Here is a 21,923-nt window from a genome sequence, read left to right on the forward strand (position 1 = left end):
TGTTGGGGTACAGTCCTCTGGTGCCCAGCCTTCCCCAGGATAGGGTCATGTTGGGGTACAGTCCTCTGGTGCCCAGCCTTCCCCAGGATAGGGTCATGTTGGGGTAGAGTCCCCTGATGCCCAGCCTTCCCCAGGATAGGGTCATGTTGGGTACAGACCCTAGTGCCCAGCCTTCCCCAGGATAGGGTCATGTTGGGTACAGACCCTGGTGCCCAGCCTTCCCCAGGATAGGGTCATATTGGGTTACAGTCCTCTGGTGCCCAGCCTTCCCCAGGATAGGGTCATGTTGGGGTAGAGTCCCCTGGTGCCCAGCCTTCCCCAGGATAGGGTCATGTTGGGGTACAGACCCTAGTGCCCAGCCTTCCCCAGGATAGGGTCATGTTGGGTACAGACCCTGGTGCCCAGTCTTCCCCAGGGCCAGGGTCATGTTGGGGTAGTGACCCCTGGTGCCCAGCCTTCCCCAGGATAGGGTCATGTTGGGGTACAGTCCTCTGGTGCCCAGCCTTCCCCAGGATAGGGTCATGTTGGGGTACAGTCCTCTGGTGCCCAGCCTTCCCCAGGATAGGGTCATGTTGGGGTAGAGTCCCCTGATGCCCAGCCTTCCCCAGGATAGGGTCATGTTGGGTACAGACCCTAGTGCCCAGCCTTCCCCAGGATAGGGTCATGTTGGGGTACAGACCCTGGTGCCCAGCCTTCCCCAGGGCCAGGGTCATGTTGGGGCACGGACTCTTGAAAAGGGTTCGCACCCAAAACGTTAATCCGTCTCCACCTGGCCTGGAATGCGTTTTGCAGCATTTCCTGTCTTGGTTTCGGATTTCCAGCACCTTTCGCCGAACAATACAAATGCACTTGCTGCAAGCACGGCCCCCCTGTTTTAGACAACAGAACTACAGTTCCCATAGTCCGTTAGTCAGATAAGACAGGACCAATGAACGGACTGCGAGGTGGAGCTAAGTGTTGAGTCTATAAGCCCCAGTGCTGCAGTGTGAGTGGAGTTAGCTCCTCTGGCTGTGTAGGTTGTTGTATGGACTGAGTGTCTGTGTGAGCACTGGGGGCACAAGCTGCTCCAGCTCTGAGTGAGTGAGTGTAAGAGGGACTCTGGGTCTGTTCAATGCTCTCGCAGCCATCTCCCTGCACCCAGCCTGACACCATGCACACCCTGCAGAAGGACACGACCTTTACCAAGATCTTTGTGGGCGGTTTGCCCTATCACACTACTGACTCGTCCTTAAGGAAATACTTTGAGGTGTTTGGGGACATCGAGGAGGCGGTGGTGATTACTGACCGGCAGACGGGCAAATCCCGGGGCTACGGCTTTGTAAGTACCTGCGGGAGAGGGGGGCACTTACCAGGGACTGTGACTACTGGCGCTGCTCTTACTGATTCACTGAGTGTTTTACCTCTCCCTCCTTTCACTGCCATACGCTGGCTTCGGGATTTAAACACGAACAGCCTGTTTAAATGGGACTGGGTTTGCTAGTGGACCCCACCAGTTAGTGAGCTGTGTTCCGATCCTTTGCCACTGACTGATGTTAAAATGCGGGACTGGACAATCGTGCAGACTCCGTTCATGTAGCAGCCTGACTCCGTACTGAGTCTGCAGCCAGGGATGTGAGCTCCACCCTATCGTGTCTTCTGAAAAAAGTCTTACTTCTTCTTTCGCCCGAAATACAGAAGTAGCTGGTTGATTCTCACCCGATGTGATATTTGTATTGTGAAATTACTAACTCTTGAGGCTAATGCTTAGGAAAAAAACTACCCAACTCTTCAGTCAGGAAATAGGACGAGTCTAGAATGGGGTTAGTAACCCGCTTGTGTCTCATCACAGGGTCCTGGGAGAATAGAACAGGTGCTTTGTACAGTGAAATCTGTAGTATATGAAGAAAGCAGGGAGAGACCCACACACACTAACCACCTGACTTATATATTGCATCTATCTAGTCCTGCGTCTAACCAGAGTTTAATTTTGCTCTTTCCCCTCCCCCACAAAACCTATAATTATCTTTAATTTTGTCCATGTCACATGCAGGTTGACGTTTTCTGGCATTAAAGCTCTGCTGTCCCATAGTAAACAGGCAGCAGCTTTTAGCATGTGGTGAGAGTGTCTGAATTTAACTTCATTTTGTTCCTGCTCTCTGGTAGGAGGGGAGTGCAGATTTCTGTTTGAGTTGGGGCAAGAGGAGGAGCAGCCTCAGTGAGGAAGGGTGTCCTGGAATGGCGGTTTGATTAGTGTGAGGTGGCCTGTATCTGTGTGACCCATGCAGTGGAGGAGGAGGGAACGGAAGTGTTGAAGTGTTGCTCCTGCAGTGAGTCAAGTGATTAGAAAGACAGGTGGCCTCGGTCTCCCCATCGATGGCCAGTGATCTGTTAGTGTGGCTCATTCCTCCAAAGAGAGCAGGCGAAGAGCAGATCAGAGACCAGTGTCTGTACAGTATCAAAAGCTAGCCGTGATTTGAAATGTACTGGCCAGCCTGGTATTTTGCATTCCCTCATATTCTGATGTCCTTCTGCAAAGAACAAAGGGATCCAATCTCACTTACTTCAAATTGAACTGTTCTCTGAACACGACAACCTGACCCGGAAACTATAGGGTCTCCACAATCATTCAGAGAACAATTTCAAGCTTTCCTCATGACTGTGGGTAAGAATAGTGATGTATCAGAGAATAGGAAGTATCTGCTCTGTGCTGTGTGCACTGAGCCCTGCCAGAGAAACGGGAAGGGTGTTCTAATTGACCTCAGCACCTGCAAGTTACAGAGGAGTGAGGGAGAGAGGGGAAGAAACCAAAGATTCCTGCTCCTAATGATCTGCTGGAAAGTGCGTGTCCGTGGATGTTGTGTGAGGGCAGAATCTGTCTGTTTGTGATACCTGTCACAGTGGAATAGTCTGCTGTGGTAACTGTCTATGCTTGCACTGAAGGATGGTTGGCACTGGTGCAGACATTCCCCTGCCTTCAGAAGGGCAGAGGTGTGGGGACAATGGCGAAAATACTGTAAACTGAGTATCCTGTCCTTCCCCTATAATAATGAACTTGAAGGTAATGGGGGTGGTGAGGGAGGGAAGCTTGTTTTTATTGTTTGAAGCTTTGCCTAGCAGTTTATTCAAATGTGCTGTTCGAATTTAGTAAAACTGAGATTGAATCAGATAATCATTGTACCTTTACTGCCTCCAATCACTCTAAGCAAACTTATCCATTAGTAACTTCAAAATAGAATAAATAAATATGGACGGCGACTGAGAAAATCCCTGGCAATTTCCTTTTAAGTAGTGTCTCCAGGGAAGGGACTGGGAGGAGCTGACTGAGCCCAGAAGTGGCTGGAAGCTGGATTAACACAGAGGGACAGTCAGTCGAAGTGTAACAGGCTGGGAGGGGTTACTGAGTCCCAGTTAACGCATGAGAACTGGATTCACATCAAGTAGAGATTCTGTCAGTAGCACTGGGTGTTTTGTAGCTAACTACAGCTTCCTCACACTGGACAGAGTAACCGCCTCACTCTGATCATCTCACCTGCCTTGTGTTGTTAGCTTCCACTGTTCAAACATAAAATCACATACACAAAGGAATTTTTGTTTTTGTGTTTATGTTTTTATGGGCTCTACCAGCAATAGTCAATGATTGAGTTTCACCCCCACATATCTTTTGTAGTTTTAATATTTAGAATCAAAAACTTGCTGCAGTTATCTGAGAAAAGCTCCAAAGGCAAAAGATTTGAACTAGGCCTGAGCCAGGTACAGGGCCCAAATCCGCTTATGCAGCACCGCAGGCTAATTGGTCCACTATGCCAGTAAATGAGTTACAGAGTCTCTCATGTTATCTTTTCACACATTGCCTGCTGCAGATGTTAAATACTCCAGCTATACAATGGGCTCTACTTTCTTAAAGGGGCATTGTTTTACAAAGAAGTTGCATTTATATCGTGTCTTTCATGACCTGTGAATGTCCCAAACTATTTTCTAGCCAAAGAAGTGCTTTTGAAGTGTATTCACTGTTGTAATGTAGGAAACACAGCAACCAATTTGTACACAGCAAGATCCCACAAACAGCAACTTCTTTTGGATCTCACCTTCAATTGGTTTCTGAAAGTCAGACAGACACAAACACAGCTCCTTGATCTTACTTTCAGATACATTTGCCAGTGGAGAGCTTATTAGTGGAAAAAGTTAAAGAAAAATAAAAGTCTAAAACATTTCATTATTTCGGTGTCTGCAAATTAACCGTTGTTTCCTATATTACAACAGTGACTGCTTCAAAAGTAGGAGATTGCACAACTTGTAGTGGTGAACACAAGGCAACTGAAGCTTCATACTGCTTCCTTTTTGCTATGGTTAACAGGTTGTTGGACTGGCTGCACTTTGGGTGTTAGCTCTTCTGTGCTTCATTCAGGCCTTTATCTGGTCTGAACAGATGGGGCCTGCTGCACTCTTCGCAGGGCAGTTAGTGAACCTAATTAAGTGCAACTGTTGGGTTAAGTGACGGCAGATGGGATTGTGACATGGTCATTTAGAGATTCTGTGGGCCTGTTTCAATTGGACCAACAAGAGTGACTGAGTTGTCCCAGAGTCACCGGACTGAAGTCAGCACCACTAAAATAATAAACTAATGTGAGATTTAATCAACTGAGAAATGTTAAAATAAAGCAACAAAATCCTATTCCAACAACATCAAAAGAAACTTCACAAAATCATGATATTGCCAGTGTCTATGAGGCGCACTATTCACCGTGGGTTCCACTGATTGTGGAACACATCAAGCGTACTGCTAGACACTGCATCCGCCTTCTCCAAGGTCACCTACCCGGTCACGGATAAGGCTGTGGAAGAGAGGCAGGCATCCAGAGTGACCGCTCTCCCTGCCCACAGGCTGCGCTCTGAGCGAGATTCTGTGGGAAAACTAGGGCGCAATGTGTATTTGTAGAAACATAGACTCTTGCAGCACAGAAACAGGCCATTCAGCCCATCAGTCTGTGTTAGAGAGTTCTTCCAATTGAGCTATTTCATCTAATCTCACCCTTCCTGCTTGTTCTTCATGTATCCTATAACATTCCTCTCTTTCAAGCAGCTATCTAATTCTCTTTCACAACAATTTGTGGACTTTCAGCAGTGATTTGAGGCAGAGAATTGTAATCACCCTCTATAAAATGCTTCTTTTTAAGAACATAAGAGCAGGAGTAGGCCATTCAGCCCTTCGAGCCTACTCCACCATTCAATGAGATCATCTCTGATTTACTTTAACACCATTTTCCTGCACTATCCCCGTAACCCTTCGTGTTTTTAATATGTAGACATTTATCGAACTCAGTCTTGAACATACTCAACGACTGAGCCTCCACAGTCCTCTGGGGCAGAGAATTCCAAAGATTCACCATGTTCTGAGTGAAGAAATTCCTCCTCATCTCAGTCCTAAATGGCCTACCCTTGATTCTGAGACTCTGTCTCCTGGTTCTAGACTCCCCAGACAGGGGAAACATCCTTCCTGCAACAGCACTGTTGAGTCATCTAAGAATTTTGTATGTTGGAATGAGATCACCTCTCATCCTTCTAAACTCCAGCGAATAAAGGCCCAGACTAGTCAATATTTCCTCATAAGACAATCCTTCCATCCCAGGAATTAGTTTGGTGAACCTTCGTTGCACTTCCTCTATGGCATGTATATCTTTCCTTAGGTAAGGCACACAATACTCTAAATGTGGTCTCACCAAGGCTCTGTATAATTGCAGTAAGAAATCTTTACTCCTATACTCAAATCCTCTTGTAATAAAGGTCAACATACCATTTGCCTTCTTCATTGCTTGCTGTACCTGTATGTTAGCTATCTGATTTATCTCCAGTTTGTGCCCTTATTACAGTGTGTTCAGCCAATGGAGATTACCTATCGCCATTTACTGCATTGTACCCCCTACAATATTGAAAGTTGCCATCTTGGCTCAAATGGAAAACAATTCTCAAATCCTTCTTCATAACTGTTGCCTCCCATCCTTGATAACATCTCAGTTAATCAGCACTTCCATTGATGTTACATTCCTCCTGTAATGGGGTGGCCAAAAGTATATATCAATGCTTCAACTGTGGCTTCAGCAGCTATAGTACCAGTTCAACTTTACCTTGTTTTGTATTCTATACCATTACACACAAAAGCATTGATTGTATTTTCTTTTTTTAATCTCTATGTATTTACGACACCACCTCTGTGCTCCTCGATTGGCCACTATCCATCATTCCTTTCTTCCTCTATTCCATTTAAAGTCCATTCTTTCCTTGTTTTTCCGGAATGTATTACCTGAGTGAGTGAGCAGCACAGGACATAAACTAAATAATTTGTTAGCGGGAATTGGACCCTGATCCAGTATGACACTTTAGCTTGGTTAGACCTTATGTTAGGTTGTGTTATTAGTGGTGCCCTCCTCAGATTGAGATACTGATATGTGTCCCAGGTAGCACAGTGCCACACTATTGGTCCAACTAAATTAGGCCGGACCATCATGCCAGCCTATGGATTCCTTTGGTCTTTCACAGTTTGTCCGACACTCTAATGTACTGCCATCAGTAAACCTCAATATTGTTCCTTCAATTTCTCAATCTCTGATCACTTGTAATAGAGTAAATGGAGTGACTTCCACACTGACGTTTGGAGAACTCCACGTGCCATTCATTACCATTCAGAGAAACTTCCCTGTTCACGTGGATTGCTGAGGCAGAAGGTTGTGGGTTCAAGACCCAGTCTGGAGACTTGAGCACATAATCCAGGCTGACACTCCAGTACAGTACTGAGGGAATGCTGCACAGTCAGAGGTGCTGTCTTTTGGATGAGATTTAAACAGAAACTCCGTCTGCTCCCTCAGCTAGTCGTAAAAGATCCTACGGCACTATTTTTAAGAACAAGGGAGGCGTCCCTGGATTTCCATTGAATATTTATCCCTCTACCAATACTATTAAAACACATTTATGTGATGGGTGGCGCAGTGGTTAGCACCGCAGCCTCACAGCTCCAGTGACCAATTCTGGGTACTGCCTGTATGGAGTTTGCAAGTTCTCCCTGTGTTTACGTGGGTTTCCTCCGGGTGCTCCGGTTTCCTCCCACATGCCAAAGACTTGCAGGTTGATAGGTAAATTGGCCATTAGCAATTGCCCCTAGTATAGGTAGGTGGTAGGGAAATATAGGGACAGGTGGGGATGTGGTAGGAATATGGGATTAGTGTAGGATTAGTATAAATGGGTGGTTGATGGTCGGCACAGATTCGGTGGGCCGAAGGGCCTGTTTCAGTGCTGTATCTCTAAACTAAACTAAACATTTATCTGGTCATTGTCACATTGCCATTTGTGGAATCTTGCTGTGCACAAATTGGCTGCTGTGTTTCCTACATTGCAACAATGACTACACTTAAAGTATTTAATTGGCTGTGAAGTGCTTTGAGAAGTACTGAGATCGCAGAAGGTTCTAGTTCATTTTTTCATATCTCCACCCTTCGCTTTCTGTGCTTCACCCACCTCTCTTATCATGTGGTCACATTCCCCTTCATTCCATTTGCCATTATCTTTGCTATAAGTCTCTTATATGGAACCTTATCAAATGTTTTTTGAAAATTCATATAACTTGAGTGTTTGGCTCAGTGGTAGCACTGTTTATAGGGTCAAGCCCCATTCCAGGGATTAATCATATAATCCACGCTGACATTGCACTGTCGTACTGAGGGAGCTGCTGTCTTTTGGAGGAGATATTAAGCTGAGGCCGCAACTGCCTCCTCAAATCCCATATAAGATCCCACAGCACTATTCGAAGAGGAGTAAGGGAATTCTCTCCGGTATCCTGTCCAATATTTATCACTAACATATCTGCTCATTGATGTTTGTGGGATCTTGCTGCCCTGTTTGCCTATAAAAATACTTATTGGTTGAACACATCTTGAGGATGTGAAAGATGCTGTATAAAGAACTTGAGGCCTGTATTGAACCGATGTGCGCTGTTGATATCAAAGGCTCGCTCTTTAAATGCGCCAGTTCAGGTTCATTCCCCACATTGTTCTAACCTCAGTGTTGGGGTTCAGTTCAGTGGAGACTGGATTATCCTCCTCTACCCTGTGCAAATAACTGTTTATGTGTAGGCTTGTATGGAGAGAGCCTGGGCGGACTGGAGTTGCTCTAGCCCAAGATCTGTAAGGCTAGTTGACACATTCCTCCTGGCGCCTGGGCCTGGATCAGCTACCTTGGCTCAGGCTGCCGGGGCCTTACTGGTCTGCAAGGCTCAGTTTCATAATACCTTTACCAGCTGAAATACTGAGGGAGCTATGGGTGTTGGTTCAGTTTAATGACTAACGGTTTTATGTATTTAATTATTTGTCACAGGTCACCATGGCAGACAGAGTCTCAGCGGACCGAGCATGTAAAGATCCCAATCCCATCATCGACGGCAGAAAAGCCAATGTCAATCTAGCTTATCTGGGTGCAAAACCAAGAGCTATCCAAACTGGTGAGTAACCAGTCTCTATACAGAGCATCTGCCCTTCTGGAACCTTGTAGGAAAGAACTCAGCTTTCTGTGTATCCCCCCAGCGAAATATGTTGTACCCCCTCAGACTCTTTACCATGCTAGCTGACTGAATATCTGTCAAAGACAGACTGACTCGTTTTGGAGGGGATTTCTCCTGTATTTCTTATGTTCTCTTGGTTAAAGGAATCCAGATCCCTCCCAGGGAGTAACTCTTTATTGGAGCAGGCCACAGGGTGAATGAATTCTGGAGGCACCTGGGTCACTAGAATGTGTGTTTTTGTGTGAAACTTGTCACTGGAATGTTCACCTTCAGCACATGTAAAATGAGTGATCTCGGATCTGCTGTCTGTTTTTCATCCCAACCAAGGTTGAATGTTCCTCTCTGTGTGGAGGAGTCAGCTAGCACCTTCTCCTTTCATCTCTAGGATCTGAATGCAGGCCAGACTGGGGGGATTCGTAACCTCCAATGGCTGCTGATTTTAAGGGTGGCTGTGCAGTTCGCCTGGGACAGTCTTGGCACAGTGTCCTGTGGCTGCGTAGCTCTGACAGAAGGGCTGTGCTCAGACAGTTGGAAGGGATTGCTGATGTGGGAGAAGGTGCTGGGAGTGGCATTAACACTGGGATTGGGAGTGAAGAGACCTGATTGGGGACAGAGTAGAGAAAGCTTTATTGCACATTTCAACCATCTTATCTATTTTGTTTTCAGGATTTGCTTTGGGTATCCAGCAGATTCACCCAGCTCTGATCCAGCGTCCCCTCGGGTAAGGGAGAAAAACATTTGTTTTAAAAATGACTTGTACTGAGACAGTCCTGCATTTATATAGAGCCTGTCACAATCTCGAGCTGTCCTAAAGCAGTTTACAGCCAATGAGCTACTTTTGCTAGTGTCGTCACTGTTGTATGAATCACGGCAGCAATTTGTATCCAGTAAACTCCCGCAAATAGCAATGTGATAATGACCAGATAAAATTAGTGATGGTTTTGTGATTAAATATTGGCCCAGATACTGGGGAGAACTTCTCTGGTCTTCTTTGATTAGTGCCATGGGATCGTTTACACCTCTGCAAGGACTCACCACCATCTGCTGGAGCAGTTAGGGATTGGCAGTAATATTGACCTTGCCAGTGGCACTTACATCCCAAGAACGAATTTTAAAAAAAGACAGAGCCTCTGTTTAGCATCTTATCCAAAAGACGACACCTCCAACAATTTGTTCTGAACTCTTCTACCAGAGGAAACAGTTTCTCTCTATCTACTCTAGCATGTCCTTTATCTCGGCAATACCGTTCACTGATATGTCTGCTTTTTTTTTTTTCCCAGCCCCCTCTCTCTCTTCTTAATTTTGATGGGAAATAGTCACTCAGTTTTATTAGCACTGAGTACACAGTGCTGCCTTTCCATTCCCGAAGGAGATGGATAATCCCTTGTTTTTGAGTGTAGTTCAGATGAATTCACACTAAACTGAACCTTTCACATTGCATTAGATCCTCGGGCAGAAAGAATGTACAGACTGAATTCTGTGTAGCTTTACTCTCGAGTCTCTTGTGTATTTGTCTAATCAATCTTCCTTTCCTTTATGTTGTGCTGTTTCTCAGAGGCAGAGAATCCATACAGAGTTGCTCCCAATTACTCTGGCTTTTGCATTGCAGAGCGGCTCAGGGAGCTTCTGACTATTAGTACACTGGGTTATGAGGTACTGAGCCATACTGAGAAGGAAGATCCCAAGTTTGATTCCTGGTCTGAGCTGAGTTAGCTGATCTCGTGGGCTGTCTGTGCTATAGAAGGTGATGTGACAAAGGGGGGAGAACAGCTAATGTTCCTGCTCCTGATAGCCCACTGACCTTCACTGGAATGTGCGTGTGCGTGCTTCGGCTCCATTCTGCTGTTGAATACCCTGCTGTACACTCATTCTCTGTGCTTGCAAATGAGAAATGTTTCCTGAGGCCAGTTACCAAAAGATTGGTACCCTGTACCCAATGACCTCAATGTGAGTAGAAAATTGGAAAGGGGGCAGTTTTAAATGTAAATACTGATGATTGCAACAAATGCTCCTCCATCCAGTCAGTGTGATTCAGCATCAGACTTTAGAGTGAGTTGCCATGGATACTGTGTGGAAATGCTATAAGAACCTGCCCAGCTCATTGGCTTGGACGAGGTGATTATTCAATTCGTGGAAATTCCTGTCAAGGCTTGAGCATCCATCCAACTGGAGAATCAGCTCAGTATTCATGGGAGAAAGAAAGGAATTGCATTTATATAACGCCTGTCACAACCCCAATGTCCCAAAGTGCTTTACAGCCAATTACGTTCTTTTAAAGTGTAGTCGCTCTTGTAATATAGGCAAATGCAGCAGCCAATTTGCTGTTTTGCGCACAGCAAGGTCCCACCATGAGATAATTGTTTAGTTAATCTGTTTCAGGTGGCATTGACTTGGGGATAATGCTAGGCAGGACACTGAGAACTTCCCTGCTCTTCTAATAGCACCCTGGGATCTTTTATGTCCTGCTGAAAGGACAGGTGGGCCTTTGATTTAAAGTCTCAATTGAAAAACGGCACATCTGACAGTCCCTCAACACTGCATTGGAGTGTCAGCCTAAATCTGTGTTGTCCAATAGGAGCTTGATGCTCGCCAAACTTGCAGTAATCAGGTCACCTTATTTGCCACATGATACAAAATATATGCAATATTAAAACAAAGGGTGGCACAGTGGTTAGCACCGCAGCCTCACAGCTCCAGCGACCCGAGTTCAATTCTGGGTACTGCCTGTGTGGAGTTTGCAAGTTCTCCCTGTGTCTGCGTGGGTTTTCTCCGGGTGCTCCGGTTTCCTCCCACATGCCAAAGACTTGCTGGTTGATAGGTTAATTGGCCATTATAAATTACCCCTATTATAGGTAGGTGGTAGGGAAAAATAGGGACAGGTGGGGATGTGGTAGCAATATGGAATTAGTGTAGGATTATTATAAATGGGTGGTTGATGGTCGGCACAGACTCGGTGGGCCGAAGGGCCTGTTTCAGTGCTGTATCTCTAAACTAAACTAAACTAAATGTGCAACCTTTTGAAAGTAGGTTTGAAGTTCAAAACTGTCAGCAATCAAGACTGATACACTCACTGGCAGAGTCAGTACAGCTTCAAGAGGGTTTTTATATCCAACTGTTCCGCAAAGCAAGCCTGCTGTATACACTCTCAAAGGGTGGTGACAATCTGTTAACTAAAGTCTTCTGTTTCTGACAGTGTGCTCCAGTTTATTTTAAAAAAAATAAACACATTTCTTCAAGAGTAATCTGTCTCTATTTTATCAAAATTGATATATTAGGAGACTCTGGGAGGGAAAAGCATCGACAAATCTCAATGTTTTGGCTTCTGCCCTCTGACTCTTGCCCTGCCTAGGTTGTGTCATTTGCCATTTCCAAACACAGTGTCTGGGCATTTAATAGACCTTTGGCTCATGGCCAACCTCCTGTAAACTCTCCTTTGATGCCAATGGCACCTTATTCCTTTCAATTGCTCTTTTCAGCAAATCTATTGAGATGAAGGCTGAACACATTTGGATGTTGCTACACCGCCCAATTTTCCAAAATTATACTTTTCAACCCTTATTAGCAGGCCATGCAGCACTGTCCATTGCTCACATACTTCAACTGTTTTGTAAAAACTGTCAACTGCCAGCCAGACAAAACCAAGTTCTTCAGTGAGTATTCCCTGTGTCACTAGATTCCCTGTGTCACTAGATTCCCTGTGTCACTAGATTCCCTGTGTCACTAGATATCCTCAAGAAAGTTGAAAGCAATTGGACCACTGTCCTGCTTTTAAAGTGCTTCACGGAGCGGTCCCGAAGATCTATCATCATTAGAGGCACCCAGAGAGAACAGAAACAGAGAAGGTAACAAACAGCCGGCTATTTTTCTCGTTTCATTGAGAAAGTGGCCGTTCAGCTTCCAGGTCACTAGAAACTTGACAACTGAATGATATTCTGATAAACATAGTGGTGATCAAACCGATATGTGACTCCTGTCTAACAGCAATGTGGTTGTTTCTTCCTTGTTCAGTTAGGAAGAGATGACAAATAGCGGTCTAGTGAGTGATACCAATACTCATACCCACAGTTGCAATTTTAACAAAACTCTGTATTGTGTGGCTCTAAAAATGAAGAGCATCAATTCGCCACATATGCGAGAGTATTGGACAACACAGGCCTAGATTATGGATTCAAGGCCCTGGAGATCATAGCTTCAAACCCCAACGCTTGACCTTCAGACTCAGACGGGATTGCGGCCAACTGAGCCAAGATTCATACTAAAATGGTCCATAAGGCTCTAGGTATTAATCATAAAGTCAGTCTTTCCTTCTCCCTGCAATCTACTACCTTTTGAAATAAAAGCTTGGTGTCACTTATTTGATCTTCTCACTATCTTTCCTATTCCCTTCAAGCTTGACATGTCCTGCGTAATGGGTTTTGGCCTGTCACCTAGTTTCTTAAACAAAATTCAAGCCTCCATCACAGGGCTTCAAGTCTTGCTGTGTGTGAGTTAGAGGTTCCCATTGTTTACACTGCCTGCTAGTCCGAGTGGAGTTTCTCATGTCACTGGTCCCAATGATGGTGTTGTGCTGTGCCAGGCCACTCCAGGCTTTAATCCCAAGGAATTGATGCTGATTCCTGGTTTGCTGGTGATGAAATTTGCCGATTCTGTAAATGCAAAATCATTTGAGTCTGGCCTTTATAAGTACTCTACCTCCGTCTGGAGTGGAGTTTGAACCCAGCACCTTCTGACTCCGAGATGTAATGCTACCACTAAGCCAAAGGCTCAATCCTTGTGGAGATGCTGTGGATCGGCTATCACTGCATTTTCATCTGACTAGTCTACCAACATTTGTAAACTCTCTCAATATTAAGAAATCTGTTTGACGACTTATTCCTTGTTGTATTTTTGCTGCATAATGATCTACCAGGAATCTTAAATATATATTTTTTGGAAAATATGTTCTTGACATGTGGGCTGAATTTATTGCCCATCCCGAGAGTCAGTGGGGGGCTCCTGTGTAGATCGGGCTGCCTGGAAACAGCTAATTCTCTTCCCCTAAAGGGGACCATGAACCAGTTATCTTTGTTACAGTGTTTATGTTTGGTGCCAGTGCATTAAAGTCCCAACTTTACCTTAGTGGGATTTGAACTCATGACTTTGGGATTGTTAGTCTAGTACAATGACCATTAGACCACCTGTCTGCTAGAAAGGTGTCAATGATGCACACCATGCCAGCTAACCAGTTTTGAGTTTTGGACCGTTTAAAAAGAAAATCTCGTGCCCAATGTACCATAGCAATAAACTAGCAGGCCCACCACCACTTTCCCAAGGTATTGAGGGATGAACAATAAATGCCAGCCTTTCCAGTAATGCCCACCACCTGAGAATGAATTGCAAGATGCATTTCAATCTGCCCTGGAGTTGTTGGTAATCATATCCTGGCTGTGTCATTGTGTCAATCACTGTGCCTTGTATTGGCAGCAGTTTCATGTTTCTGACAAGAGGGAGATGCAGACAGGCATGTGCATCTTCAGTGAGCGCGAGGGTGTACACGTTGGGTGAGGGAGCTCTCTGCCACCATTTTCTTCACTAATTCTGTGTCTGGTTGTATATTAATGTTGGGAAATTTTCAATTGATTTCAGAAATTTCGACCACGTCTAGCATTGTACCTGGTTGAGTAATACGGTAAAGACCTGAAGAGTAGTTTCAAAGTTTACGTGGGTATGGTAGAGTATGGTTATGTTACTGAATTAGTATTCCAGAGGCCTGAACTAATAATCCAGTGAGTATGAGTTTGAACCCCAAAATGGGGACATAGAAAAATGGGAAGACTATTTAGCCTCAAAATCCTGCTCCGCCATTAAATGAGATCATGGCTGATCTGCGATCCAACTCCATATTTGCGAATCTGAATTCAGTTTGAAAATAAGAATACACCAGAGTGCTGGCTTCAATCTAAGTGACCATGAAGCTGTCAGATTGTTGGTTAACTAATGTCCTTTAGGGAAGGAATCCTGACACCCTTACCCAGTCTGGCCTCTATATAACTCCAGTCCCACAACAGTGTAGTTGGCTCTTGACTACCCTCAGTCTTCAGGACAACTAGGGATGGGCAATAAATGCCACCCTTGCCAGCATTGCTCACATCCCCAGAATGAATAATTAAAAAGGCCTGAAGGTATTATTTTAAAATTTACTGATGAGTGAGGCAGGTACAAGCACTGTGGAACCCTTGGCAGTGTAGAAATGCCAAAGGCAAACCCTATGCCTTTGGCATGGACTCAAACTCTGAGGAATATTAGCCTGTTGTGTACACTATGCAGCAAATGCCTTGCCTTGTCGCTAAGAGATAGATTGAAGGAGGTCTGGGGTTGGGCTGAGGATTACACATCTGATTTGGCAGATTTAGTACAGCTTCAATAATTGATGGGTGTTTCTGTTGTGTTTTTGTTCAATCTGTTTTCATCAAACTGCACTCCTTTACCCACAATTAAAGTATGACAATTTCTCGTTAAAGGGTGCAATTCTATACGTGGTATCATAAATAAAATGAGCAGGATCTTGGAACTCTGCAGTGACCCAGTACTGAATTCACTGTCATACAGTCTGACAGCGTAACAGTATTTGGAGGGACCACAATTAATCGTGGCCCAAATCGAATGGCTCTAATTCAAAGTGTTTTGATCACAATGATAAAAGTTTAAGTTTTAGCTTGGCTCAGTGGTAGCAGGCTTGTCTCTTGAGTCAGAAAGCTGAGAGTTTGAGCCCCACTCTGGGACTTGCGCATGTAATCCAGACTGATGTTCCAGTGCAGTACTGAGGGAATGCTGCACTGTTGGAGGTGCTGATTTGTGGATGAGATGTTAAGCTGAGGCCTTGCTATCTCCTTGCTGTTTGTAGGAGCCAGCTGTGTGTAACTTGACTGCTGCGTTTGCCCAAAACAACAAGTGACTGTGCTTCAGAAGTAACTTGATGACTCTGAAGTGCTTTGCGATGTCAAAAAACACGAAAGGTTCTATGTAATTGCGAACGCTCTAATATCCACTGGGTTTTCGCACAGGGCTATGTCATTGTTGGGATTCAGATTTGTAAAGTACAGCTTTCTGTTCCACAATTTCACAGCAATTCAGGAAGTTGATCTTGTTCTATCTATTTTGTAACCTTCCCTTGTAGTGTCATCAATGACTCAGTAATTGTACTCTCACCCAAGTCAGTAGATTGTGCGTTCAAGTTCCACTCCAGAGAATTGAGCACAAAAGTCTAGGCTGACACTTCAGTGCAGTACTGAGGGAGTGCTGAGCTGTCAGAGGTGCCGTCTTTTGGATGAGACAATAAGCTGAGGCTCCGTCTGACCTCTCGGGTAGACATAAAAGGTTCCGCGGCACTATTTTGAAGAGAAGGGGAGTGTCCTGAACAATTATTTATTCCTCAACCAACATCGTTAAAACAGATCCGATCACTATGACATAGCTATTTGTGACCTTGCAGTGACCGTACTTCATTGGCTGTAAAGCAGTTCGAAACGTCCTGAGGTCATGAAAGAGATTACAGAAATACAAGTTTGTCTGGCCTTTCTTACAGTTGAATATTTATTACTCAGTCATTTTCACATAGAATAGAAGTGGTGGATGAAGACATTATGTATTGGGCATTCAGTCTCTCAATGTAGAGCAGAGCTCACTGTGCAGTGAGCACCTTCGGCAAGATTAGAGGTACAAGTAAATCACTCTCCTCATGAAGGGGACATTTAAGGACCGTGGACTTTGGGAAAAGTGAGTGGATAGAGTGGATTGCCTCTTATTGATTGCTTAGGGTCAGAGGAAGTTGGGTGGGGGTGGAGGTGTTTAGAGATGGGCATCACTAAGGGAACTGCTCTTCCAGGAGAAGGAAGGATGTACGTGTTGGTAGGACCATGTTGTAGCTGTTGGAAGATCTGGTGATTGTGAACACTGGTAGGATGCAAGATGAAGACATGGGGATTGTGTCATTGAGAGAAAAGGGGTAGAGGCACAGGAAATGGAGTAGACTTGGTCATGGGGTTCTGTTGACCATTGCATGAGGGGAGTCCTTGGTTGAGGTGGTATGGGGTGGGGATGGGGGGGGGTTCTTGTCAGAAACTCTGGAGTGGAAAGTGGAGACATGAGAGCAAATGTGATGATGACTGAGAAGCCAGGAGAAAGTGATTGGAAGAAGAAGAGTAATAGCAGGTTGCTATGGGAGTTGTTGGGCTTGTAATAAATGTCTGTGAAAAGTCCGTTGTTAATGGAGGTTGTGATTAGGTGAGAGTGAAACATGCAGAGAAAGAGAAAGACATACAAATATAGTCCAAGGAAGGAGGAGTTAATGATGGGCAGTATAAAGATGAGGGCTATCCCTATAGCCAGTAAACAGCATTGGCTTTTATCCGTGTTCTCTTAAAGTCAGACTGTTGGTTCCCATTGTGAAAGACACCAAAAGGTACAGAAAGTAGTTTTGCACTGCGCTGGTGAAGGCCAAATAAACACAATTTCAATGGAAACGGGCTGGGATTATGTTAAGGCTATCCCTAGTGAGACTGGGGGATTTTTCTAGGGTTTGGCAAGTTGAAGTCAATGATTGTTTAATCTGTATCCTTTTAGATTTTCCTTTTTGAACGTGTTTGACTTCTTACAATGATACGTTTTGATGTGTAGTTTGGAGCATCAGTTTTGACACTGGGGCAGCAGCTGGTAATATTTCTCTACTAATATTTCTGTGGGGTTTTTTTTTGTGGGTTTATATTCACTTTAGCATGAAGTGACAAAGATTTAGTTCGCTCAGTCCAGCCCCAACTGATATGTGATATTGTTTACAGTTTCCATGACAACAGGAAGCTGCTATGAATGTTTTTTTTAAGTTTCACGTTTATAACTTGAAGGTGGAGTTTCTTACAATTACATAGATGGGCCATACAGTTTCACGTACTGGAGGCCATTCAGCCCAATGTGCCTGTGCTGGCTCTTTGCTACAGCAAACCAAAGCTCACTCCACTGTACCGCTCTCCCCTAATGAACCTGTATCTTCCATAGCTTCACATGTTCATCCAGTTTTCCCTTTTTAAAAGATGCAGTGGTCTCTGTCTCAAACACTCCCTATGGCAAAGCTTCCCATCCTCCAACTACTGTCTGTGTAAAGACATTTCTCATAACCTCTCTCCTCACTCTGTCAATTTTAAATTGATGCTTCCTTGTCACTAACTCTCCAACCAGACAGAATAATCTTTCTGTATTCACTCTAACCAGACTCTGCACAGTTTTAAAAACAGCCATTAAATCTCCTCTTGACCATCCCTTTTCCAGTGGAAATAGTCCCAGTATCTCAAGTCTCTCCTCATAACTATTGTTTCCAATCCAGGCATCATCCTGCTGAATCAAAACTGTATGCGGCCTGTGGCTTTAATGTCCTTTCTATAATGGCATAGAATCCTCTAACTCTGGTCTAATCAATGTTTTATACAAATTGCTTCTTTACTCTTGTACGCTCTGCCTCTATTTGTAAAACCTAAAATGCCGATTTTTTTTTTTTAGTGTGACAGATAAAGCCATTTTCAGGGAATTGTTTTTGAAGCTTTCATCTCTCTTCCAGCAACCTTTTCATTTCAATCCTCTTTCCTTCCCCTTTTCTTCCTCCTCTTCTCTTGTTGCTTTCTCACTCTTTCTTCGGGTTCCCTTCTGCCTTGTCTTACTCTCTGCTGTATCTTGTGGGTGGGCTGAGTATGAGGGAAACACGAGGTCAACCAAGTCTGTGCTGGTGGGCGGGTGGGGGAAGGGGGCCCTTTGCTGTTTTACAATTACTCTATTTTTATAAGTAGGAATTCATTGCATTGTGTGTGTAGGTAGCTTTGTTTCAGTTCATAGAACATAGAGGATTGTCACTTTCAACCAGGGTTGTTTTTAAAAAATTTACATTCGGAATGTGGGCGTTGCTGGCAGTTATTGCGCATCCCGAGTTTATAGAATGATACAGGACAGAAGGAGGCCATTCAATCCAGCATGCCTGTGCTAGCTCTTTGAAAGGGCTATCCAATCCGTCCCACTCTCCTGATCTTTCCCCATCACCCTGCAAATCTTTCCTTTTCAACTACTTATCCAGGTGAAAAATAGTTGCCTGGAGTTTGATACAACTGAATGGCCTGTTCGGCCAGTTAAGAGTCCACCACATTGTGGGTTTGAATTCATGTGTAGGCCAGAACAGGTAAGGACTGCAGGTTTCCTTCTTAATTTGTGTGTGCTGATCTCTCCAATTCTTTGATCTGTGCTGGGTCAAGTTTGACGCCAAACGATTTAGGGTTTTAGTTTGGAATCTGACCTTGGGGCTAATCCCTCTGGCTGGTAGCTAATGTGGGACACTGACTCGAATAGACTGGGAAAGCCCCAGGTTCAGTGCCTGGACTATGTCGTCAGCTTGGCTCAGCTGGTAGCACTCTTATCTCCTTCAGTCCTAATGTTGTGGGTCTAAGCCGTTCTCCAAGACTTGAACTCAAGTTGGCAAGCCTCCCAGAACAATAGATTAATCTCGGAGATACATCTGTGAGCAGTCCGGGGGAACACTCACAAGGATACTTTCTTCTCCTGTTTTGCTTGAACTGGAGACTCAACAAACAGTAAGACTGCAACGTTCCCAGGATGCACATGAATGTCCCAGTAAAGCCATGTGATGGAGAGAGGGGTATGTGGGGTGCAGAGGCTCCTGGGTATTGTAGCCACCATTTATGAGGTATCAGGTGGCCAATGGCAGGAGCCTGTGTTCGGGAGATCCTGTTGTCAACACCCCCAACCCCCCCCCCACCCCACCCCACCCCCAGCCGTCGCCCAGTGTGTGTTCAACCACAGTTGGCAACCATAATTTCAAGACTTCAGTGCAGTACCGAGTGCTGTCCTGAGCTTGGGTGGATTCTAACAATCCTGTCGGATGATGAGCAGCAAGTCCTTGCTCGGTCAACACCTCCAGTAGCCATGAGGAAGAGAATGAGACGGCTAGCCTTCCTACTCACTCTCTGCAGTGACCCCACAGCTCGTATGTGTGGGTAGTGTACGTGAGAAAGGAGGGGGCGTGGCTGTGAGGTACCTCATGCTGGAATAGTCTGCGGATAATCCTGGTTTTAAGCTTGGATATGAAGAAAGCTCGCTTAGGTTGCATACCGGAGAGGTGGCAGGAAGGGCCCTATCTTCAGGATAGGACAAGATACATCTCCCACACTGGTGCCTCCGTCAGTTAGATTGGCCTGACTGGTATTTTCAAACAACAGGTTAAATCCAAATCTTTAACCATTTTCTGTATCAAATGGAGCTCTTAAACAGATTGGTCTTTACTTTCACATTTAATTACCTTGGTAAATAACTGCTTCCATATTTACAAGATGTACAAGGAGGATCCCAGAACTGAGACGTTATAACAATCAGGAAAGGCTGAACAGGCTGAGGCTCTGTTCTCCCGAAAATAGGAGGCTGAGAGGTGACCTAATAGAGGTCTTTAAAATTCTGAAGGGCTTTGATGGGGTAGATGTAGGGGAGACGTTTCCATTTGTGGGGAGACCAAAACTAGAGGCCATAAGTATAAGATAGACATGAATAAATCCAATAGGGAATTCAGGAGAAACATTTTAGCCAGAGAGTGGTGAGAATATGGAACTCACTACCAAAGGGAATGGTTGAGGCAAATAGTATAGATGTATTTAAGGGGAAGCAAGATAAATACAAGGGAGAAAGGAAGAGAGTGATCTGCTGATAGAACTAAATGAAGAATGATGGGAGGAGGCTTGTGTGGAGCAAGGACCTGTTGGGCTGAATGGCCTGTTTCTGTGCTGTAAGTTCAATGTAATGTATTTTAAACATCATGAATGCTGCTATTGGGGTGGTTCTGGGTGTGAAGCAGTGGCCTCAGGTGGTTTCTATCTTCTGCTGATTTATACTGCTTTGGTGTTGAGTATAGTTCTGGGAGGGTGACTTTCCAAGTCTGCTCTGGCCATTCACACAGCTAAATCTGGCTCCCACATCCTAAAGGGAGACTCCGGGCTGAAGTTTTGTTCTGGGATCAGGACCCTAACGTCGGGTGTGTTTCCAGGACCCGCCCCTGTGTCGCGTCGGCTGCTGACACTCAATGCAATTTTTGACGAAGCGGGACCATGGCGGGAGACCGGGAAATGGCCGGCCCGCCCGCCCGCTTCCACGACCATTTTGAAAATTCAGCCCCCCAGCAACTAGGATCCTCCAGCAGCAACAAGTCATCTGAAGTCTGGGAATCAACTGACCGCCATCAAGCTGTCAGAATCGGAATTGAAACTGTGGCAGAATAAAAACTGTCCGGGGTGAATGGGGTCTTGGGGATGATTGAGTATACCGTGTCAGTGTGCGAACCGCAGTGGGCCACTTTGTACAGACTTGTGCCGCAGTTGGGTCTTGGTGACGCCATTGAGCGTCAGGGTTCAGAGTAAGTAAATGTCCCTCTGATCTGCACCAGTGACATCCCACAGTCCAAACCAGAGGTGAATGCTTCCTACAAAGCAGAGAGGGACCTCTCCACATCTCTCACTTAGCATCTCTGAGTGAAATGGCCAGTTAATGCTGACTGGTGGAGCTTGAGCTGTGGACACTGAGCCACTGCGAATGAGAGAGAGAGAGAGAGAGAGAGAGAAAAGGGAAAAGAAAATGTTAACTTTGTGAGGTTGCCTAAAATGGGTGCTGGTGAATCAGCCAACCCTTTAAATCTCTTCCCATTTTCCATTGAAGTCAACTGAAATAAAAATGGAGAGAGATGTAAAATGGGTGGCTGATTCACTATCCCTGGTTTTATATTATTGCACAGTCAGAATTACCCCAGAGAGTTCTAATTAATTCCACTTGGGGTCCAGGTACAGACACCAGTCCCAGTGGTGTGTAGCTATTTCCATCTTTCCTCCTCCCCACTGCAACCCCTTCCCAGCCATTAATTAACTTTTAAGCTTTGCTGTTGTACTGAGTATTTTACACCTCTTTGAACATGATCATTTCACTTGACTTGTTGTCTGTGGTGCTCACTCCTCCAGTATCGTCTGATTAGTGAACAAGGAAGATGTTTCAGCAGCAACAGCAGTAAGGTGCAAAATGTTTTGGTAGACGTTAACCAGTTCTACTGTTGGCAGTCAGAATGAAGTGATTCATCATGTCTTGACTGCGGTGTATCTGTTCTATTTATAATGCTGCTGCGACACTTTCAAAATGAGATTTCCCTTTTGACGGGTGGAAGTGACCTGCAGATGCTGGTCTGGCCCTGTTATGGCTTTATTGTTCACAAGGAATGCTCGACTTATCAATATGGGATTGAGCCTGGCTGGAATCGCTGTTCACCCAAAGATTGGACTGATCCAGCCTCTTCTTAAGCTATTGGTCGAGGGACAGGTTTATTTTAGTTCAGCTGTAA

General features: G+C 44.9%; 1 protein-coding gene across 1 annotated transcript in view; it reads left to right on the forward strand.

Annotated features, from left to right (window-relative positions):
- The first annotated feature begins 973 nt into the window (after positions 1-973).
- The window catches only part of LOC137378012 (RNA-binding protein 38-like), a 63,189-nt gene continuing 42,239 nt past the window's right edge, over positions 974-21,923 (forward strand). The window contains exons 1-3 of the mRNA XM_068048043.1: positions 974-1,318; positions 8,341-8,464; positions 9,191-9,245. Of these exons, the coding sequence (XP_067904144.1) occupies positions 1,112-1,318; positions 8,341-8,464; positions 9,191-9,245 (386 nt within the window). The 5' untranslated portion in view covers positions 974-1,111. The remainder of the gene's footprint in view (positions 1,319-8,340; positions 8,465-9,190; positions 9,246-21,923) is intronic.

Source organism: Heterodontus francisci, chromosome 16, assembly GCF_036365525.1.
Source record: "Heterodontus francisci isolate sHetFra1 chromosome 16, sHetFra1.hap1, whole genome shotgun sequence".
Classification (NCBI taxonomy): domain Eukaryota; kingdom Metazoa; phylum Chordata; class Chondrichthyes; order Heterodontiformes; family Heterodontidae; genus Heterodontus; species Heterodontus francisci.